This window comes from Schistocerca serialis, chromosome 5 (assembly GCF_023864345.2).
Source record: "Schistocerca serialis cubense isolate TAMUIC-IGC-003099 chromosome 5, iqSchSeri2.2, whole genome shotgun sequence".
Lineage (NCBI taxonomy): Eukaryota > Metazoa > Arthropoda > Insecta > Orthoptera > Acrididae > Schistocerca > Schistocerca serialis.
The window spans coordinates 257,956,589-257,976,466 of NC_064642.1; the positions used below are offsets into that span (position 1 = coordinate 257,956,589).

At 44.4% G+C, this 19,878-nt stretch overlaps 1 protein-coding gene across 1 annotated transcript in view; it reads right to left on the reverse strand.

Annotated features, from left to right (window-relative positions):
- The window catches only part of LOC126481882 (thymus-specific serine protease-like), a 141,268-nt gene that overhangs the window by 69,850 nt on the left and 51,540 nt on the right, over positions 1-19,878 (reverse strand). Inside the window, exons 4-5 of the mRNA XM_050105841.1 lie at positions 13,392-13,527; positions 8,040-8,326 (exon numbers count right to left, since the gene is read on the reverse strand). Coding sequence (XP_049961798.1) covers positions 8,040-8,326; positions 13,392-13,527 — 423 coding nt within the window. The remainder of the gene's footprint in view (positions 1-8,039; positions 8,327-13,391; positions 13,528-19,878) is intronic.

Below are 19,878 nucleotides of genomic sequence, written 5' to 3' on the forward strand. Positions count from 1 at the left end.
CAGCTTCAGGCAGTGTTGGCTTCGGCCACACAGCTTGAGGCTGTTGCCAATGGGCATCACTGTGGGGTTCCGGATGGGGCTTTGTCGGGGACGGCCAGCTCGTCCCACGCATCCCCCGATCGGACTACGACTGTGGTTGCCCGGGATACTGCCCGCATTGAGGCTGATCCCTCACCTATGGTAGAGTGGGAGGTCGTCTCAAGGTGTGGCAGGGGGCGAAAGACATTCCGGAGTGCTGAACGGAAGGCCTCTCCAGTTTCAGGCTCTGTCTCAGGCTGATACTGATCTTCGGCCTGACATGGCTGCTTGTCCTGTTCCAGAGGTTGCCCCTCAGTCTGCAAGATCCGGGCGTTCGCAGAGGGTGGGCTTACTGGTAGTTGGGAGCTCCAACGTCAGGCGCGTAATGAGGCCCCTTAGGGATATGGCAGCAAGAGAGGGGAAGAAAACCAATGTGCACTCCGTGTGCATACCGGGGGGAGTCATTCCAGATGTGGAAAGGGTCCTTCCAGATGCCATGAAAGGTACAGGGTGCACCCATCTGCAGGTGGTCGCTCATGTCGGCACCAATGATGTGTGTCGCTATGGATCCGAGGAAATCCTCTCTGGCTTCCGGCGGCTATCTGATTTGGTGAAGACTGCCAGTCTCGCTAGCGGGATAAAAGCAGAGCTCACCATCTGCAGCATCGTCGACAGGACTGACTGCGGACCTTTGGTACAGAGCCGAGTAGAGGGTCTGAATCAGAGACTGAGACGGTTCTGCGACCGTGTGGGCTGCAGATTCCTCGACTTGCGCCATAGGGTGGTGGGGTTTCGGGTTCCGCTGGATAGGTCAGGAGTCCACTACACGCAACAAGCGGCTACACGGGTAGCAGGGGTTGTGTGGCGTGGGCTGGGCGATTTTTTAGGTTGATGGCCTTGGGCAAGTACAAAAAGGGCAACAGCCTCAAAGGGTGCAGGGCAAAGTCAGGACATGCGGGGACCAAGCAGCAATCGGTATTGTAATTGTAAACTGTCGAAGCTGCGTTGGTAAAGTACCGGAACTTCAAGCGCTGATAGAAAGCACCGAAGCCGAAATCGTTATAGGCACAGAAAGCTGGTTGAAGCCAGAGATAAATTCTGCCGAAATTTGTACAAAGGTACAGACGGTGTTTAGAAAGGATAGACTGCATGCAACCGGTGGTGGAGTGTTCGTCGCTGTTAGTAGTAGTTTATCCTGTAGTGAAATAGAAGTGGGTAGTTCCTGTGAATTATTATGGGTGGAGGTTACACTCAACAACCGAGCTAGGTTAATAATTGGCTCCTTTTACCGACCTCCCGACTCAGCAGCATTAGTGGCAGAACAACTGAGAGAAAATTTGGAATACATTTCACATAAATTTTCTCAGTATGTTATAGTCTTAGGTGGAGATTTCAATTTACTCAGATGTTTAGGACGGGTGGTAGGGACAGAGCATCGAGTGACATTATACTGAGTGCACTATCCGAAAATTACCTCGAGCAATTAAACAGAGAACCGACTCGTGGAGATAACATCTTGGACCTACTGATAACAAACAGACCCGAACTTTTCGACTCTGTATGTACAGAACAGAGAATCAGTGATCATAAGGCCGTTGCAGCATCCCTGAATATGGAAGTTAATAGGAATATAAAAAAGGGAGGAAGGTTTAGCTGTTTAGCAAGAGTAACAGAAGGCAGATTTCAGACTACCTAACAGATCAAAACGAAAATTTCTGTTCCGACACTGACAATGTTGAGCGTTTATGGAAAATTTCAAGGCAATCGTAAAATGCGTTTTAGACAGGTACGTGCATAGTAAAACTGTGAGGGATGGGAAAAACACACCGTGGTACAACAACAAAGTTAGGAAACTACTGCGAAAGCAAAGAGAGCTTCACTCTAAGTTTAAACGCAGCCAAAACCTCTCAGACAAACAGAACCTAAACGATGTCAAAGTTAGCGTAAGGAGGGCTATGCGTGAAGCGTTCAGTGAATTCGAAAGTAAAATTCTATGTACCGACTTGACAGAAAATCCTAGGAAGTTCTGGTCTTACGTTAAATCAGTAAGTGGCTCGAAACAGCGTATCCAGACACTCCGGGATGATGATGGCATTGAAACAGTGGATGACACGCGTAAAGCTGAAATACTAAACACCTTTTTCCAAAGCTGTTTCACAGAGGAAGACCGCACTGCAGTTCCTTCTCTAAATCCTCGCAGAAACGAAAAAATGGCTGACATCGAAATAAGTGTCCAGGGAATAGAAAAGCAACTGGAATCACTCAACAGAGGAAAGTCCACTGGACCTGACGGGATACCAATTCGATTCTACACAGAGTACGCGAAAGAACTTGCCCCCCTTCTAACAGCCGTGTACCGCAAGTCTCTAGAGGAACGGAAGGTTCCAAATGATTGGAAAAGAGCACAGGTAGTCCCAGTCTTCAAGAAGGGTCGTCGAGCAGATGCGCAAAACTATAGACCTATATCTCTGACGTCGATCTGTTGTAGAATTTTAGAACATGTTTTTTGCTCGAGTATCATATCGTTTTTGGAAACCCAGAGTCTACTATGTAGGAATCAACATGGATTCCGGAAACAGCGATCGTGTGAGACCCAACTCGCTTTATTTGTTCATGAGACCCAGAAAATATTAGATACAGGCTCCCAGGTAGATGCTATTTTTCTTGACTTCCGGAAGGCGTTCGATACAGTTCCGCACTGTCGCCTGATAAACAAAGTAAGAGCCTACGGAATATCAGACCAGCTGTGTGGCTGGATTGAAGAGTTTTTGGCAAACAGAACACAGCATGTTGTTATCAATGGAGAGACGTCTACAGACGTTAAAGTAGCCTCTGGCGTGCCACAGGGGAGTGTTATGGGACCATTGCTTTTCACAATATATATAAATGACCTAGTAGATAGTGTCGGAAGTCCCATGCGGCTTTTCGCGGATGATACTGTAGTATACAGAGAAGTTGCAGCATTAGAAAATTTTATCGAAATGCAGGAAGATCTGCAGCGGATAGGCACTTGGTGCAGGGAGTGGCAACTGACCCTTAACATAGACAAATGTAATGTATTGCGAATACATAGAAAGAAGGATCCTTTATTGTATGATTATATGATAGCGGAACAAACACTGGTAGCAGTTACTTCTGTAAAATATCTGGGAGTATGCGTGCGGAACGATTTGAAGTGGAACGATCATATAAAATTAATTGTTGGTAAGGCGGATACCAGGTTGAGATTCATTGGAAGAGTCCTTAGAAAATGTAGTCCATCAACAAAGGAGGTGGCTTACAAAACACTCGTTCGACCTATACTTGAGTATTGCTCATCAGTGTGGGATCCGTACCAGATCGGGTTGACGGAGGAGATAGAGAAGATCCAAAGAAGAGCGGCGCGTTTCGTCACCGGGTTATTTGGTAACCGTGATAGCGTTACGGAGATGTTTAACAAACTCAAGTGGCAGACTCTGCAAGAGAGGCGCTCTGCATCGCGGTGTAGCTTGCACGCCAGGTTTCGAGAGGGTGCGTTTCTGGATGAGGTATTGAATATATTGCTTCCCCCTACTTATACCTCCCGAGGAGATCACGAATGTAAAATTAGAGAGATTAGAGCGCGCACGGAGGCTTTCAGACAGTCGTTCTTCCCGCGAACCTTACGCGACTGGAACAGGAAAGGGAGGTAATGACAGTGGCACGTAAAGTGCCCTCCGCCACACACCGTTGGGTGGCTTGCGGAGTATAAATGTAGATGTAGATGTATCTCTTCTAAATCGACTCCTGTTTCTTCTTCTATCACATCAGACAAATCTTCACCCTCATAGAGGCTTTCAATGTATTCTTTCCACCTATCTGCTCTCTCCTCTGCATTTAACAGTGGAATTCCCGTTGCACTCCTAATGTTACCACCGTTGATTTTAATGTCACCAAAGGTTGTTTTGACTTTCCTGTATGCTGAGTCTGTCCTTCCGACAATCATATCTTTTTCGATGTCTTCACATTTTTCCTGCAGCCATTTCGTCTTAGCTTCCCTGCACTTACTATTTATTTCATTCCTCAGCGACTTATACTTCTGTATTCCTGATTTTCCCGGAACATGTTTGTACTCGTACTTCCTCCTTTCATCAATCAACTGAAGTATTTCTTCTGTTACCCATGGTTTCTTCGCAGCTACCTTCTTTGTACCTATATTTTCCTTCCCAACTTCTGTGATGGCCCTTTTTAGAGATGTTCATTCCTCTTCAACTGTACTGCCTACTGCGCTATTCCTTATTACTGTATCTAAAGCGTTAGAGAACTTCAAACGTATCTCGTCATTCCTTAGTACTTCCGCATCCCACTTCTTTGCGAATTGGTTCTTCCTGACTAATATCTTGATCTTCAGCCTACTCTTCATCACTACTATATTGTGATCTGAGTCTATATCTGCTCCTGGGTACGCCTTACAATCCAGTATCTGATTTCGGAATCTGTGTCCTTAGTTGTTTGATTAATAGTACGCTGTTTCAGGATTCTGTCACAACTGAAGTAACATGTTAGTGAGGTTAAACTGTACAAACACCACTGTGTTCTGGCAAAAGAAACTATTTTTAACTTGGCAACAAGAGAAAGAAGAACAGGGGTACAAGGCGGGCAAAAATAAATCTCCCTCTCTGTTGGAATGTCAGTGTAATCCTGTACTCACTGCATTTTTAATAGTAAAAGGTTGACCTGTCGATTTATTTGTCATAGCTACATCTTCATGGATACTCTACAAATCACACTTAAGTGCCCACCAGAGGTTTTATCGAACCAACTTCACAATAGTTCTCTAGTGTTCCACTTTCGAAAAGCGTATGGGAAAAACAAACACCTATATCCTTCCCTGCGAGCTCTAGTTTCCATTATTTTATGATAATCGTTTCTCCCTATGTAGGTGTGCGTCAACAAAATATTTTCGCATTCGGAGGAGAAAGTTGGTGATTGAAATTTCGTGAGAAGACGCCGGTGCAACGAGAAACTCCTTTGTTTTAATGATGTCCAACCCAAATCCTGTATCATGTCCATGACATGTAACCGTTTCTCGATAACACAAAACGTGTAGCACTTCTTTGAACTTTCTCGATGTAGTACATTAATCCTATCTGGTAAGAATCCCACACCCCCCAGTAGCGTTCCAAAAGAGGATGGAAAAGCATAGTCTTTTTGGCAGATCTGTTGCATCTTCTAAGTGTTCTCCCAATAAAACGCAGTCTTTGGTTCATCTTCTCCACAGCATTTTCTATGGGTACTTTCCAATTTGTGTTGCTCGTAATTGTAATTCCTAGGTATTTAGTTGAATTTATGGGCTTTAGATTTGATTGATTTATCGTGTAACCGAAGTTTAACTGATTCTTTTTAGAATTTATATGGATGATCTCACTATTCATTATTTTGGCCAATTGTCAATTTTCGTACTATACAAATATCTTTCTCAAAGTTTTTTGCCATTTGTTTTGATCATCAGATGAATTTACTAGACGATAAACGACAGAATCATCTGCAAACAACCGAAGACGTCTAGTCAGATTGCCTCCTAAATCGTTTATATATGTAAGTAACAGCAGAGGGACAGAAATCACTTCTGTTTTGCGGGATGACTTTTCGTCCCTTACTACGAACTGTGACATCTCTGACAGAAAATCACGAATCCAGTCACATTACTGAGACGATATTCCATAAACAAATAGTTTGATTACAAGGTGCTTGTGAGGTGGGTGTCAAAAACCTTCTGAAAATCTAGAAATACGGAATCAATTTGAAATCCCTTATCGACAGCACACCCAATGATGTCTTCTAAATACGTGTAGACTGTGTGTCAATAGACCTTTCTCTCTGAGGTAATTCATTATGTTAAAACTGCAGTCAGGAACCGCGAGACCGCTACGGTCGCAGGTTCGAATCCTGCCTCGGGCATGGATGTGTATGATGTCCTTAGGTTAGTTAGGTTTAACTAGTTCTAAGTTCTAGGGGACTGATGACCTCAGCCGTTGAGTCCCATAGTGCTCAGAGCCATTTGAACCAATTATGTTAAAACACAATAAACACTACTGGCCATTAAAATTGCTACACCAAGAAGATATGCAGATGATAAACGGATATTCATTGGAGAAATGTATTATACTAGAACTGCCATGTGATCACATTTTCACGCAATTTGGGTGCATAGATCCTGAGTAATCAGTACCCAAAACAACCACCTCTGGCCGCAATAAGGGCCTTGATACGCCTGGGCATTGAGTGAAACAGAGCTTGGATGGCGTGTACAGGTACAATTGCCCATGCTGCTTCAACACGATATCACAGTTCATCAACAGTAGTGACTGGCGTATTGTGACGAGCCAGTTGCTCGGCCACTATTACCCAGACGTTTTCAATTGGTGAGAGATCTGGAGAATGTGCTGGCCAGGGCAGCAGTCGAACATTTTCTCTATCCAGAAAGGCCCATACAGGTCCTGCAACATGCGGTCGTGTATTATCCTACTGAAATGTAGGGTTTCGCAGGGATCTGAAATGTAACGTCCACTGTTCAAATTGCCGTCAATGCGAACAAGAGGTGACCGAGACGTGTAACCAATGGCACCCCACACCATCACGCCGGGTGATACGCCAGTATGACGATGACGAATACACTCTTCCAATGTGCGTTCACCGTGATGTCGCCAAAACGGATGCGACCATCATGATGCTGTAAACAGAACCTAGATTCATCCGAAGAAATGACGTTTTGCCATTAGTGCCCCAGGTTCGTCGTTGAGTACACCATCGCAGGCGCTCCTGTCTGTGATGCGGCGTCAAGGGTAATCGCAACCGTGGTCTCCGAGCTGATAGTCCATGCTGCTGCAAACGTCATCGAACTGTTCGTGCAGATGGTTGTCTTGCAAACGTCCCTATCTGTTGACTCAGGGATCGAGACGTTACAACCATGCGGATAAGATGCCTGTCATCTCGACTGCTAGTGATACGAGGCCGTTGGGATCCAGCACGGCGTTCCGTATTACCCTGCTGAACCCACCGATTACATATTATGCTAACAGTCATTGGATCTCGACCAACGCGAGCAGCAATGTCGCGATAGGATAAACCGCAATCGCGATAGGCTACAATCCGACCTTTATGAAAGTCGGAAATGTGATGGTACGCATTTCTCCTTCTTACTCGAGGCATCACAACAACGCTTCACCGTGCAACGCCGGTCAACTGCTGTTTGTGTATGAGAAATCGGTTGGAAACTTTCCTCGTGTCAGCACGTTGCAGGTGTCGCCACCGGTGCCAACCTTGTGTGAATGCTGTGAAAAGCTAATCATTTGCATATCACAGCATCTTCTTCCCGTCGGTTAAATTTCGCGTCTGTAGCACGTCATCTTCGTGGTGTAGCAATTTTAATGGCCAGTAGTGTATGTTCCAAGATCCTGCTGCGTATCAACGTTAATGATGTGGGCTTGAAATTTAGTGGATTACTCCTCTACCTTACTTGAATATTTGTGTGACCTGTGCAATTTTCCAGTCCTTGGATACGGATCTTTCGTCGAGAGAGTGTTTTTATATGTTTGTTTAATATGGTGCTATTACATCAGGTACCTAATCAGCATACAGTCTGGACTCTAAGATTTTCTTTTATTAATTGGTTAAGTTGCTTCACTACTCTGAGGAAATCTATTTTTATGTTACTCATGCTGGTTCATCATTCGTTTTTTGGAATATTTATTTCGTCTTCCTAGATGAATGAATTTCAGAGGGCTGTCTTTAGTAACTCTGCTTTAGGAGCACTGTCATTGATAGTATTTCCATCGCTATCGCGCAGAAAAAGCATTGATTCTGTCTTGCCGTGCATAACCGTTTAATGTGATTGTTTGCACGCTCGCTAGCTCTAGCTTACGAGTTCTGCGTGGCAGGCGTTTGTGTGTAGGCTAATTCGTTAGAACTACGCGTCGCCTACTGTGCAGTGTCGTCAGGGAGAGAGCCCCCCATCACTACCGTTGTCCCCTCCCCTACACAGCCATCGTCCGAGTACTCACAGCTGGAGGAAGAGTAGTTTGTGCGGCGCAGGTCGGCGATGGTGGCGACGAAGGTGGCGTTGAGACAGGAGCCGCGTGCGTCGGCGCCGAAGTCAGCGACGGCGAGCGCCGCGTGCCGCTGCAGCGCCGTCTCTCCTGGTGAGCTGCGCGCCGCGGCGCACAGCCGCCTGACGTCATCGCCCACCTTGTTGGACGACGACTGCACTGCGTTCGCAAAAGGAACTTCCAGGACGTCCTCCACTGAGGCCACGTCATCCGTGTTGCTGGCGTTCAGAGGCGTGCACAGTCTGCAACACGGAACAATGGTGTCCTTGAACTAAAAATAATAAAGCTCGCCTCTTTCTTGGGCTGATTCTACAAGTGTCAAATTCTATGGTCTTCGATTTAGCGAAAAAAATTTGAGCATCTACGACACATACTGCGTTGTTAATACACTATTGACCATTAAAATTGCTACACGGCGAAGATGACGTGCTACAGACGCGAAATTTAACCGACGGGAAGAAGATGCTGTGACATGCAAATGATTAGCTTTTCAGAGCATTCACACAAGGTTGGCGCCGGTGGCGATACCTACAACGTGCTGACATGAGGAAAGTTTTCAACCGATTTCTCATACACAAACAACAGTTGACCGTGGATGCCTGGTGAAACGTTGTTGTGATTCCTCGTGTACGGAGGAGAAATACATACCATCACGTTTCCGACTTTGATAAAGGTCGGATTGTAGCCTATCGCGATTGCGGTAGATCGTATCGCGACATTGCTGCTCGCGTTGGTCGAGATCCAATGACTGTTAGCAGAATGTGGAATCGGTGGGTTGAGGAGGGTAATATGGAACCGTGCTGGAACCCAACGGCCTTGTATCACTAGCAGTCGAGATGACAGGCATCTTATCTGCATGTCTGTAACGGATCGTGCAGCCACGTCTCGATACCTGAGTCAACAGATGGGGACGTTTGCAAGACAACAACCATCTACACGAACAGTTCGACGACGTTTGCAGCAGCATGGACTATCAGCTCGGAGACCATGGTTGCGGTTACCCTTGACGCTGCATCACAGACAGGAGTGCCTGCGATGGTGTACTCAACGACGAACCTGGGGCACGAATGGAAAAACGTCATCTTTTCACATGAATCCAGGTTCTGTTTACAGAATCATGATGCTCGCATCCGAGTTTGGCGACATCGCGGTGGACGCACATTGGAAGCATGTATTCGGCGTGATGTCATGGGGTGCCATTGCTTACACGTCTCGGTTCCCTCTTGTTCGCATTGACGGCAATTTGAACAGTGGACGTTACATTTCAGATGTGTTACGACCCGTGGCTCTACCCTTCATTAGATCCCTGCGAAACCCTACATTTCAATAGGATAGTGCACGACCGCATGTTGCAGGTCCTGTACGGGCCTTTCTGGATACAGAAAATGTTCGACTGCTGCTCTGGCCAGCATATTCTCCAGATCTCTCACTAATTGAAAACGTTTCGTCAATGGTGGCCGAGCAACTGGCTCGTCACAATACGCCAGTCACTACTCTGGGATGAACTGTGGTATCGTGTTGAAGTAGCATGGGCAGCTGTACCTGTACACGCCATCCAAGCTCTGTTTGACTCAATGCCCAGGCGTATGAAGGCCGTTTTTACGGCCAGAGGTGGTTGTTCTGGGTACTGATTTCTCAGCATCTATGCACCCGAATTGCGTGAAAATTTAATCACATGTCAGTTCTAGTATAATATATTTGTCCAAAGAATACCCGTTTATCATCTGCATTTCTTTTTGGTGTAGCAATTTTAATGACCAGTGGTGTATAAGGTAATTGTGACAATTACTTCGCCTGTAAACAAAGCCATAACCTGTAAAACACATGTACAAAGCTGGAGCTGACATGAAGAGTATGTAGTCCTAATGCATCGACTGCACACCGGCCAGCGCAGCGCCGCAAAACGGCTTTTTAGAGGGCTCTGACCCGCGCGCAAGTGGAAAGAGCGGGCAGCATCACACTCCCAGGAAGACATAGTTCAGCGCCCGCTGTCGACGCTGACTTAACCAGTCGCCCATCGCTGATCGTGCCCCGCTTAGTCGCAGATTTCGACAGCATGAATACTAATAGAAAGACAGTACTTAGCCTGAGTACTTAATAGAGAAAAGTAATTGTATGGTGGAGGCGCAGGAGGCACAGGAAGCCACTTTATAACAAGAAGTTAAGTTACGTTTCTTTTCTTTTTAGAAGTAAAATGTCCTATTAATTAGAAAGTTTAATGTACAGACCATTTTGGATACCTGCCACCATCCATCGCAACTTCCCTCGTTCCCTGTTTGTGTCGGTGCTGAGACACACAGTAGGCGACACAACTAAGAATACTATGAAACGTTAATGTTCTATAGTTAATCGTGTACTATGTTTGTGCTATTTATATTTAGACTGTTGCAGCATCAGACTAAGGCAGGAAGACGCAGCAAGTGTGCAGCCCAGTCATACACATAATTCTGCATCCGGACACGGCAGAAATGGAGGCATAACATTCTGCAACGTGGCATTCCACCGTCAGCGATGGACCGAACTGTTACATGCTGTGGCACAAAGCCACATTTCCACAGCTAACTAAGTGATGTGATGGGAACTCCTGCCGTAACACCCTGGCTAGAGTGAGCGCGTTTACACGGCCATTCAGCTGCCCCTACCGATGTTTTATCCAACACACGAAGTTATATGAGGCCTTCAAAAACCAGCGCAAGTATTTCCATATTCTCTAGCTCGCTACATGCAGACTAATGAATAGGACCTTTTTTTAGGAAATCTAATGTAGTTAAATTTTTATGGGCATAAATTATTGCTAGAGGCCATAGTTTTTCGAGTTATTCAAGAAAAACTGAGAAAAGTGGCCTTCAAACCTACCACCATTTTCACACACAATAAGTTGTCATGGCACTCCCTCATACCACTGTACAAAAATTTGCAACTGCACGATTTATTCCCAATTTCGATCTTTTTAGGTCCTTACTGACTGGCCTTATTACGCCACCAACTTGGTCGAACTCTTACAAATTGTAAAATTTGTGTTTGCGTAAATTTTAGCTAACTAATTCGTCAATTTTAACGGCATAAAATAAACAATTAGATCCTTGTTTTCGTCAAGCTCTTTGGCTACCGTGCTTGTAACGATTCAGTTTGGATCGAATTGTCAACGTAATTAACTTTAGCGAACACCACACTAGACATCCTGAGTGGCGAGGGATGAGTGTGGGCATGGAGGTGTGTTTGAAGGTCACTTTTGTATGTTTTTCTTGAATAACTCTAAAACTACGGTCTCTAGTGAAAACGTATTGCAGCACAAAATTTAACTACATTAAATTTTCTATAAAAAAGGTCCCGTTCTTTTTTCTATGGGAGTAATAGTTAGCACATAGAAAGCAAGCGAATATGAGAATCTCAGTCATGGTTTCTGAGGCCGAGACGTAACATTGTGGGTTGCATAAAATGGCCAGTAGGGGCAGCTGAATGACCCTGTATATGCTCCCCGCTCAATTGTTAGTGTCATTCCGTCAGCTCCGTGTCTCCATGTGAGTCATCAGTGAAATGTGTGGTCAAGCAGCTACAGCCTCATTAATCTGCATCTTCAACTGGTCCACGACGTGTCAGCTAGCCCTGATGGTTCTGGGCTTTGACCTGGACACGCTGAGGTGAGGCCCCCCATTGCATACATTCGCCAAATGCTGCAGTCAGTCTGCCCAGTCTCTGATTGTCCTGGGTTCGACGCTCCTGCCAGCTGCCTTGGGTCATGGACAAACATCTAACATCGCTTGCTGTAGAGTGGACAACTGACTCGCGTCAGCAAGACCGCCATCGTCGCCGGCTGCTGTTCTGCTGCCTCAGCGTTCTCACTTCCTACCCGCTAGCCATGGCCGGCTTCTGGGCTTCAGTCATCGACCTCTTGTATGGAACCATCGATTATTACACCCAGGACACTTTTTCATATGTGGAATGGCTCGGGTAACGGTGGTAGGAAGCTCTTCCAGGGAAAGATAACGATATCCATGCATAGGTTTTTTCAAATTCGGGAACAAGTCGAAGTCTGGTGCACTCATGGCAGGGCTGTAGGGAGGTTGCGGCAACATTTCTCATCCGTATTCGCGCAGTTTTTGGGCTACAGCATTGCCGACATGCGGGCAAGTATTGTCGTGAAGAATGAGTGGCCCAGCCTCGAGCAACTGAGGTAGTGTTTTGTGTATTTCTCTGTGCAGGTTTCGCATGAAGTTACGATACCACACTTCTGTGACACTTGTTCCACATGGGACTCTGTCATGATGATTCCTTGGTGATCATAAGCAGAAATCATCAACTGGAAGAGATTTGATTGAGCGCGCCGAAATTTTTTTGACGTGGAGGATCTGAAACTCTCCTCTCACTTTACTGTAATTTCAACTCCGGTTGAAAGTCTCTAACCCACCTTTCATCAATAGTGACAATTCGACACAAGAATCCTTGACCTTCGCTATCGAATAGTTGTTTGAGCAAGATTGCAATGTCCAGGCGTTTCTGTAGTGTGGGACCTATCTCGCAGAAATTTCTCTCTTCTTCAAATTATTTGCCAGAATACTGAATACTGATACTGGAGGCATTCATGTGGCTTCTTCAAGAACGTCTGCCACAAGTTTCTCACTTCGTTCATCAGTCGACGGTTTTGGCCTTCCGGGTCTTGGTTTATCTTCTGTGCTCATACGACCACCACGAAATGAATTACCCCGTCGTGAAACTGTAACTATGGTCCGCTGTAAACTCACCGCAAACATCACTTAACTCACTTGTGGATTTTTGTTTTTGCTGCGGATTTTTGCAGCGTAAAATTTCGATCCTAATGTACGACCTCTGGTCTTCAACAGTCACTGTACCCGAGATCCATGCAGGATCCATTTCTACCTGTCGCCAATTTTATATTAGAGTTCACAGCGAAAAAAAGAAGGACAAGTAATTCTTCCTGAAGCTCTCAACTACATCTGACGTAATTTTCATTGTTGTCGCATCAAATAGTCCACAGTAATACCAACCCGTGCATTATTTATGGCGGCACGGGATTAGCCAAGCGGTCTATAGCGCTGCAGTCATGGACTGTGCGGCTGGTCCCGGAGGAGATTCGAGTCCTCCCTCGGACATGGGTATGTGCGTTTGTCCTTAGGCTAATTTAGGTTAAGTAGTGTGTAAGCTTAGGGACTGATGACCTTAGCAGTTAAGTCCCATAAGGTTTCAAACACATTTTTGAACATTATTTATGAAGTGTTTCAAGTAAATGTTCTCTCATCGTATCTGAGTAAAATTTTCCAGTGCATGGCTGGAGGGACTGCTACTCACCTAAAGAACTTGTTGATGACGGCGCTGTCTGCCTCTGTCTGCAGGCGCTCCTCGAGCTCAGCTGCCGCAGCGCGGATGTCCTCCAGGCAAGCGGCGTCGTTGGCACCGATCACCTCCCCCACCACCTCCAGGTAGCCTGCGACGAGGCGACAGCGATGTTACGCAGGAGGCCTCTCAACAAAGGTGCAAGCGTTTGCCTAGTGTCCACTGAGCTCGCACCATTCGGATGGAGTTCGGTTTAGTATTCCAGACTGTGGCACATGTCCAAAAGATCAGACACAACACATATAGTACTAATATCCATACACCTTGATGCCATTTCATGAAATATCTTCAATGTGGATGCACCTCAGCTCCGACCTCTTGCGGGACTCATGCTAATATGTCGTGAGGAATGAAGATGGTGGACAGGGTGGCGCTATGGAAGTAATGTGCGACAAGTTGTGAATACGGGGTGGAAATAAGCGGTGGGCGAGACGTGTATTCGGATGGACGAGGTGGTAAACGAAGACATTTGAAAAAGAAGCATTGTACCCATTCCTTTCTCCCTGCTTTTTACACGAAACAGTCGTAGGTATGTTTCATTTTCGTTCGTGGGTGGAGCCTGAAGTGGTAACAAACATTCGTCCTAGTTACTTTTTAGAGCGAAAGTGGCGGTGACATTGGATACTAGATTCGTTTGTAGGTTAGATAGGTTTTGGTGATAGTAAGGGTGTCAGGGGCCAATGCCTGAAGTGAAAGAGGACTAGAGGAGAAAAAAGGGCGGTAGAGCACTTGTCTGCAAAATTAAAAGAAGATAAGGCGATAAAAAAACAGTTATGAAAAAAGAAAACTAAACGAAAAAATTAAAAATGAAAACAAACAAAAGAACTGAAAAAATAGAACGCAAGAAAATAAAAAAATAAAAAAATAGTATATAAAACTAAAAATAAAAATATAAAACAAAGATAATAAAAAAGATAAAAACAAAGGTAAAAATAAAAAATAAAAGACCTAATATGACGAAAAATAAAGCAAGAAAATGGTAAGGCGATCGATCACATAAAGTGGGAAATCCGAGTCCGCATGGCGGTTCGGCACAAATTTCCACTTGTCTCCACTGAATTATTACAATACACTCGTGCGGCTGACATCGGTGTTTCTCTTTCATCATGTCCCGTCCAAATTTTACTCGTTGTGACTTTTGGATATCGTCACTCCATTACTGGACATTTGTCTTTTCTTTTTTTTTTTGCAGATTTTCGATGTAGGGTTTCACGCTCTCACTTGCAGAGGAATTTTGAGACGACTCACGTCACGCAGGGAACAGCGAAGAAATATTGAGACTTCCAATACGTAACCAGATGTAAGTACTAACTCTTACATGAATCATAAAACGTACTCATTAGAAAACCCATGTATTCTATTTGTCAGTAGTCAGTCAATAGTAGTAAAGAATACAAAATCCTACCTTTCACAAGGACAGGTTGTTTCAAAAAGATATATCCGATTTCAGAATACTAAATGTTCTAAATTGAACGCTGAAACTTGGAGTAAATTTTCGCTATATTGTTTTTTTATTTTGAAAAGAACCTGCACTCCACCGTACGTACGACAAACATCCGGACGATAGTCATACTCTTCCCATATTTTTGCGAGCATGTCTGGAGTTCTGCATTCACCGCTGTTTCTATGCGGTGGTTCAATAAACCCAAAGTCGTTGGAGGGGGAGGCACATAATCAGAGCCTTTCAGAAAGCCTCACAGCAAGGTCTCATATGACGAGACCTGCTGACCTTGTGGGCCAAGGGCATGTCTTGTATGTCCGTTACGCTGTAGGAGCTTCTATGCCGCACCCCAGACAAAGTCACGCCGCACAGTTGTAACTGATCTGGACCTATCGAAACGGAGAACGTGAATTGACTTTCGTTGTTCCGTTGTTCTCATCTCAAATCAACACGTACTGGGTAATCAACGAGTGATCTAGCTACCACTCTAGCTAGCTGCACCATGGTGGACTGATGACCATAGATGTTAAGTCCCATAGTGCTCAGAGCCATTTTTTGCACCATGGAGACCCTTCCTAACAACAGTCACCGGCAACTTACAACTGGCGCCAAGCTGCATGGTGGTTCTAGTTGAACTTTCGCTACTTGAGCATGTGTCTACGGAAAACCATTTACCGTATGGGTATCCAGCTTTATAGGAACGATGTTCAGGATGTGCGCTGCAGGATTTGCTTAGTTAATGGCGTTAGTGTCACGACTTGCCGTGAGGCTCCGGTACCGGTGCGGCGACGTAGGGTTGAAACACAAGCATCAGCGTGAATTACAGTCAACGAATGGTCTGGACGAGGTGAGCAGGGCTTTACTCGTAAAGCACTTTTATCGAGACGACAGCAATAGCGCTGCAGCTCTTTGCGAGTATCGACACATGAAAAGAATACAGAGAGATCATTTTTCCGCACCGGGGTTGAAGAGCACAATTCAAACGTTCGTATTAAGTGGCAATTTCGTAATTGTTCCTGAGAAAGACAGACGGCCAATTCCGCCACAGATTGTTGAAGAAGTTACTGTTGCCATGGCTGTGAATGTTGGACGCAATGTACGATCTTCACGCAGTGCACGAGCTGTGTCACGACAGCGAACATTCCTTGGTCCACCATTGAATTGGGCAGCCGAAGAGAAACCTCTAGTGCCGTTCCAGGCTGTTGTTGTTTCAGGTGGTCGTCACACTGATCAACGTTCATAACCCGGAACGTAAACATCGTACGTAATAAACAAATGTTTTGGAAATTAAAATGGTTTATTCGTTTTTTCTCTTCCGAATGTCCTTAAAAATGTTTCTACAAAGTTTCATTGTCCTACAATCACTCATGTTTCATGGGGGGGCTCTAAAGTAGCGAAAGTTCAGTTACAACCACCCTGTAGTTACAATATTTGAGTTAATATTCGTCCCAAGTTTCTTTCAGCATTCATGTAGTCTTTCGAAACCGGATGAAGCTTTTCGGGATACTGTTTACTTAAAATTGTATCTTTAGAACTCAGTCATGGTTGAAAAGTTGTGGGAAGAGAAGTGTCAAAAGCATTCTATTTTCTCCAAGACCGTGCTCGCCATTACTGAACAACTGGAAGGTCTGAAGTACTTACGTAAACGGCATAGCTTATAAGCAAAAATAATAGCAAAGGATAAAGAATTAACAAGCAAAGTGTCCGCTTGCTAGAGGATTGCGTTTTGAATATCGTTGGTCATTGAGTAACAATGCGTATGGAACCTCTCCACAAGACCATGCAGAGAGGCTTGGACAGACATATTTAGCCTACTGAAATTAAAACCAGTAAACTGCATCAGAAGCCACCTTTTTATGATCTAGGCAGAATTCAGTGAAGTCGATTATTGTAACTTTTTATTTCGATCTAAGTTTGCTATATCACGCGAATCGCACTGTGGGAGGAGTGCAGTTGTGTGACCGTAGGAAGATGTAGGGTACTTAGAAATCAGTGTGACAACCAAAGCAATATTAGCCTGTGTACGAACGGCTCCGAAATACCAGCGGCCAATCGCCCTTCAAGAGGGCGGTAAGGTGACGGGTAAATTTTGTCCGTATTTATTCCGTATTGTCGAGATACATGACCGCTGATAAACCATTCGTTACTCGTTAGTTTCTTTAGTGACGTAGCCATTCGACATAAATACGTTTTTGCTATTCTAGAACATTATGAGTATAGCCGTGTTCCTGAATGCGCCATTTGAGTGTGTTGTCTTTCCTTAGTATCCCATGGCTGTACTGTAGAGTTGTAAGACAGCCGTAGGCTAACGTAGTCACAAGTCAGCGCAGACTGCAGTTGTTTTCCTAGCAACGCAGGTCAGTTAAGGACGTAACGGCGGTACCTGTACGTTAGGTGTGCTTCATATCTCTCGAACGTTACCTCATTTCGATCGTTTTTTTTGTGTGTGAATGCCAACAGTCTTACTACATTCGCCTATAAACTGGAAGCGGTGAACGATCTAGAAACTGAATGAAGTTTTTATTCTACACAGTTATCCTCTTGTCTGTTACGTAAAAATAAACAGTATTTATAGCAAAACTGAAATTGTTGATATTTAATTCGGAAATGTTGATTTGTAACGTGAAACAGAGGAACGTTGTAGGAAAGAAAAAGACATTGCTTCAATACTCCGTCGAGCTTATATAAAAAAATGTTTATGTTATTCATAACCAACTTTCGCAGTTAGCAATAATAACACCAAATTCTTGCCATTGGTCATGATGAAGAACGTTCTATTAAGTATTAAACAACAATAATAATTACACACATTTTTTATGTTTGAGTTTATAAATTGTACTTGCATCAAAATTAATTTTTTTGGTTCTATAAAAGCAGAGAAGTTAAAGCGACCAACCAATTTTTCTTAATAAAAAGGAATTTATATTTATGGATATAAGATGCACAAAGACTGGCAATGAACGATGTATGGTTCTAGTTATGTGCAAAACGAACAAAGAGAAGTCGTCGGCTCCTAATTTCTGTCCCTACCAGTGCTACCAATACTACCGTAATCCTACCATTTACTACGTCATTTATGTACTGTACCAAAACTATAGAAACGTAGCTTTGGTGGAGCGCAACTCTGCTGTAATGGCATTAATGCTAACAGCATAAGTTGCAAGAAGTGAACTCGTTATCATGTCAAAATAATTCGAAACTGAATAGCCACGACCCTGCCACTGTAGGAAAACACGGCAATTTTGATATAAGGCAGCCAGTTTCTGCTGTGGCACGGTACGGTAGCTTCCTGTGCGATGACACGTGGGCACTAGCGGTGTTCCGACCTCTTGTCATAGACCCCTTAAAACCACTTTTCAGCGTTATCGAAAAGGCCACACTGACACACATACACGTACATACACGCAACATACATACGCAACAAACACATACACTAAATTTTAACTTTTGTCTAGTACAAACATTATCTCAAAAATAAATCACATTGTTCCGGTTCCAGGTGAGGTATCCGGGAGATTTCCCTTGCTCGTAGGCCGGCCGGGCTGGCCGAGCGGTTCTAGGCGCTACAGTCTGGAACCACGCGACTGCTACGGTCGCAGGTTCGAGTCCTGCCTCGGGCATGGATGTGTGTGATGTCCTTAGGTTAGTTAGGTTTAAGTAGTTCTAAGTTCTAGGGGACTGATGACCTCAGAAGTTAAGTCCCATAGTGCTCAGAGCCATTTGAGCCAACCTTGCTCGTAAGGCGAATGCTACATCTGGAAGTTTCCTCCTAAATATTACCATTCAGGATTCCCTCTGCTCCAATTACAATCTGAAAAGAACCGCGAATCTTTAATGGACCAGATCTGCTCCTTCGAATAGAAAAAAAGAAAAGGAAAAAGCTGGCGATTTGCGGTTACAGCGGAAACTACACTGTTGTGAAGCGAAGCAGTTGGAGGGATTACAATTACTGCCGACTCCGCCCAAGTTGGACAGAAATGTTAGAAAGAAAACATGGCTAATGACTAAATGTATCCGGTACTCCGTGTCACTAACGATTTGCCCCACTGAGAATAAGAATTTGAAGGAATAAGATATATACGTCCACAAGAACTGTCATTAATAGGCTTTGAACTGTGTTTGAACTATTTTTGATCTTTAGTTGAACTATAATAATTGATGCCGCAAAATCAAATTTTTTCTTATCGCCATAGCAATATCGATATAAAGCAGGAATAGGAAGGGCTGAAGTGCTACGAGAATAGAAATTAATGTTGTGTGCGCGGTCCAAGTGATTACGTTAAAAATCGTCACTTCAAGATTCTTCATGCGTCGCAGCGTGGAGTGCAGTTACGTGCAACAGCAAGCAACAACGGAAGCCAGGTGCAGCCGCGGCAAACAGCGGCCGGATCAGTCTGAAGCGTCAGCTTAGCACACCACGACGGTGGAGTATCAGGCAGCGACGCAGCCCACAACTACGACACAATCAGTGGCGCTACGCCGAGGAAGAAAATTAGTGCAAGCGTTGCGCGTGCATATAGCACTCTAAGATTTGTAATTGGAACTGTGGAGGCAGGGTACAAGTCACATCTATCCAACTATGTTCTGTAGGGTTTATTGTAAAGGCATTACCCAGTGGAATTTCTTTAACAGACTTCAATGACTAACTTTCCTGAATAATAACCTGCAATTGCTAAAACTTGTAGGACACCTGCGCTATCATTTCCTAAGGCATTATTGCCAAGCAAGGTCTCTTCCTTCCCATGCAGTCACCGAATGTCGTAAAAAATATGAAAATTGATGAACTATTCACGGCCAGTTTTGTTTGTTTGCTAATGACCAGTTTCAGTCTAAATTTTGCTGCCTCAGTAATTGTTCATTCTCGTATTGCATAACAGAGGTTTAGCTAATTTACAATTTCGATTGTTAACTCAGTTAAAGTAACGTAAAATTTCACTGGTAAAACTAAGGGCTAAAGGTACATAACAAATTAAAAGTGCGCAATTTAATTTATTCTGTATT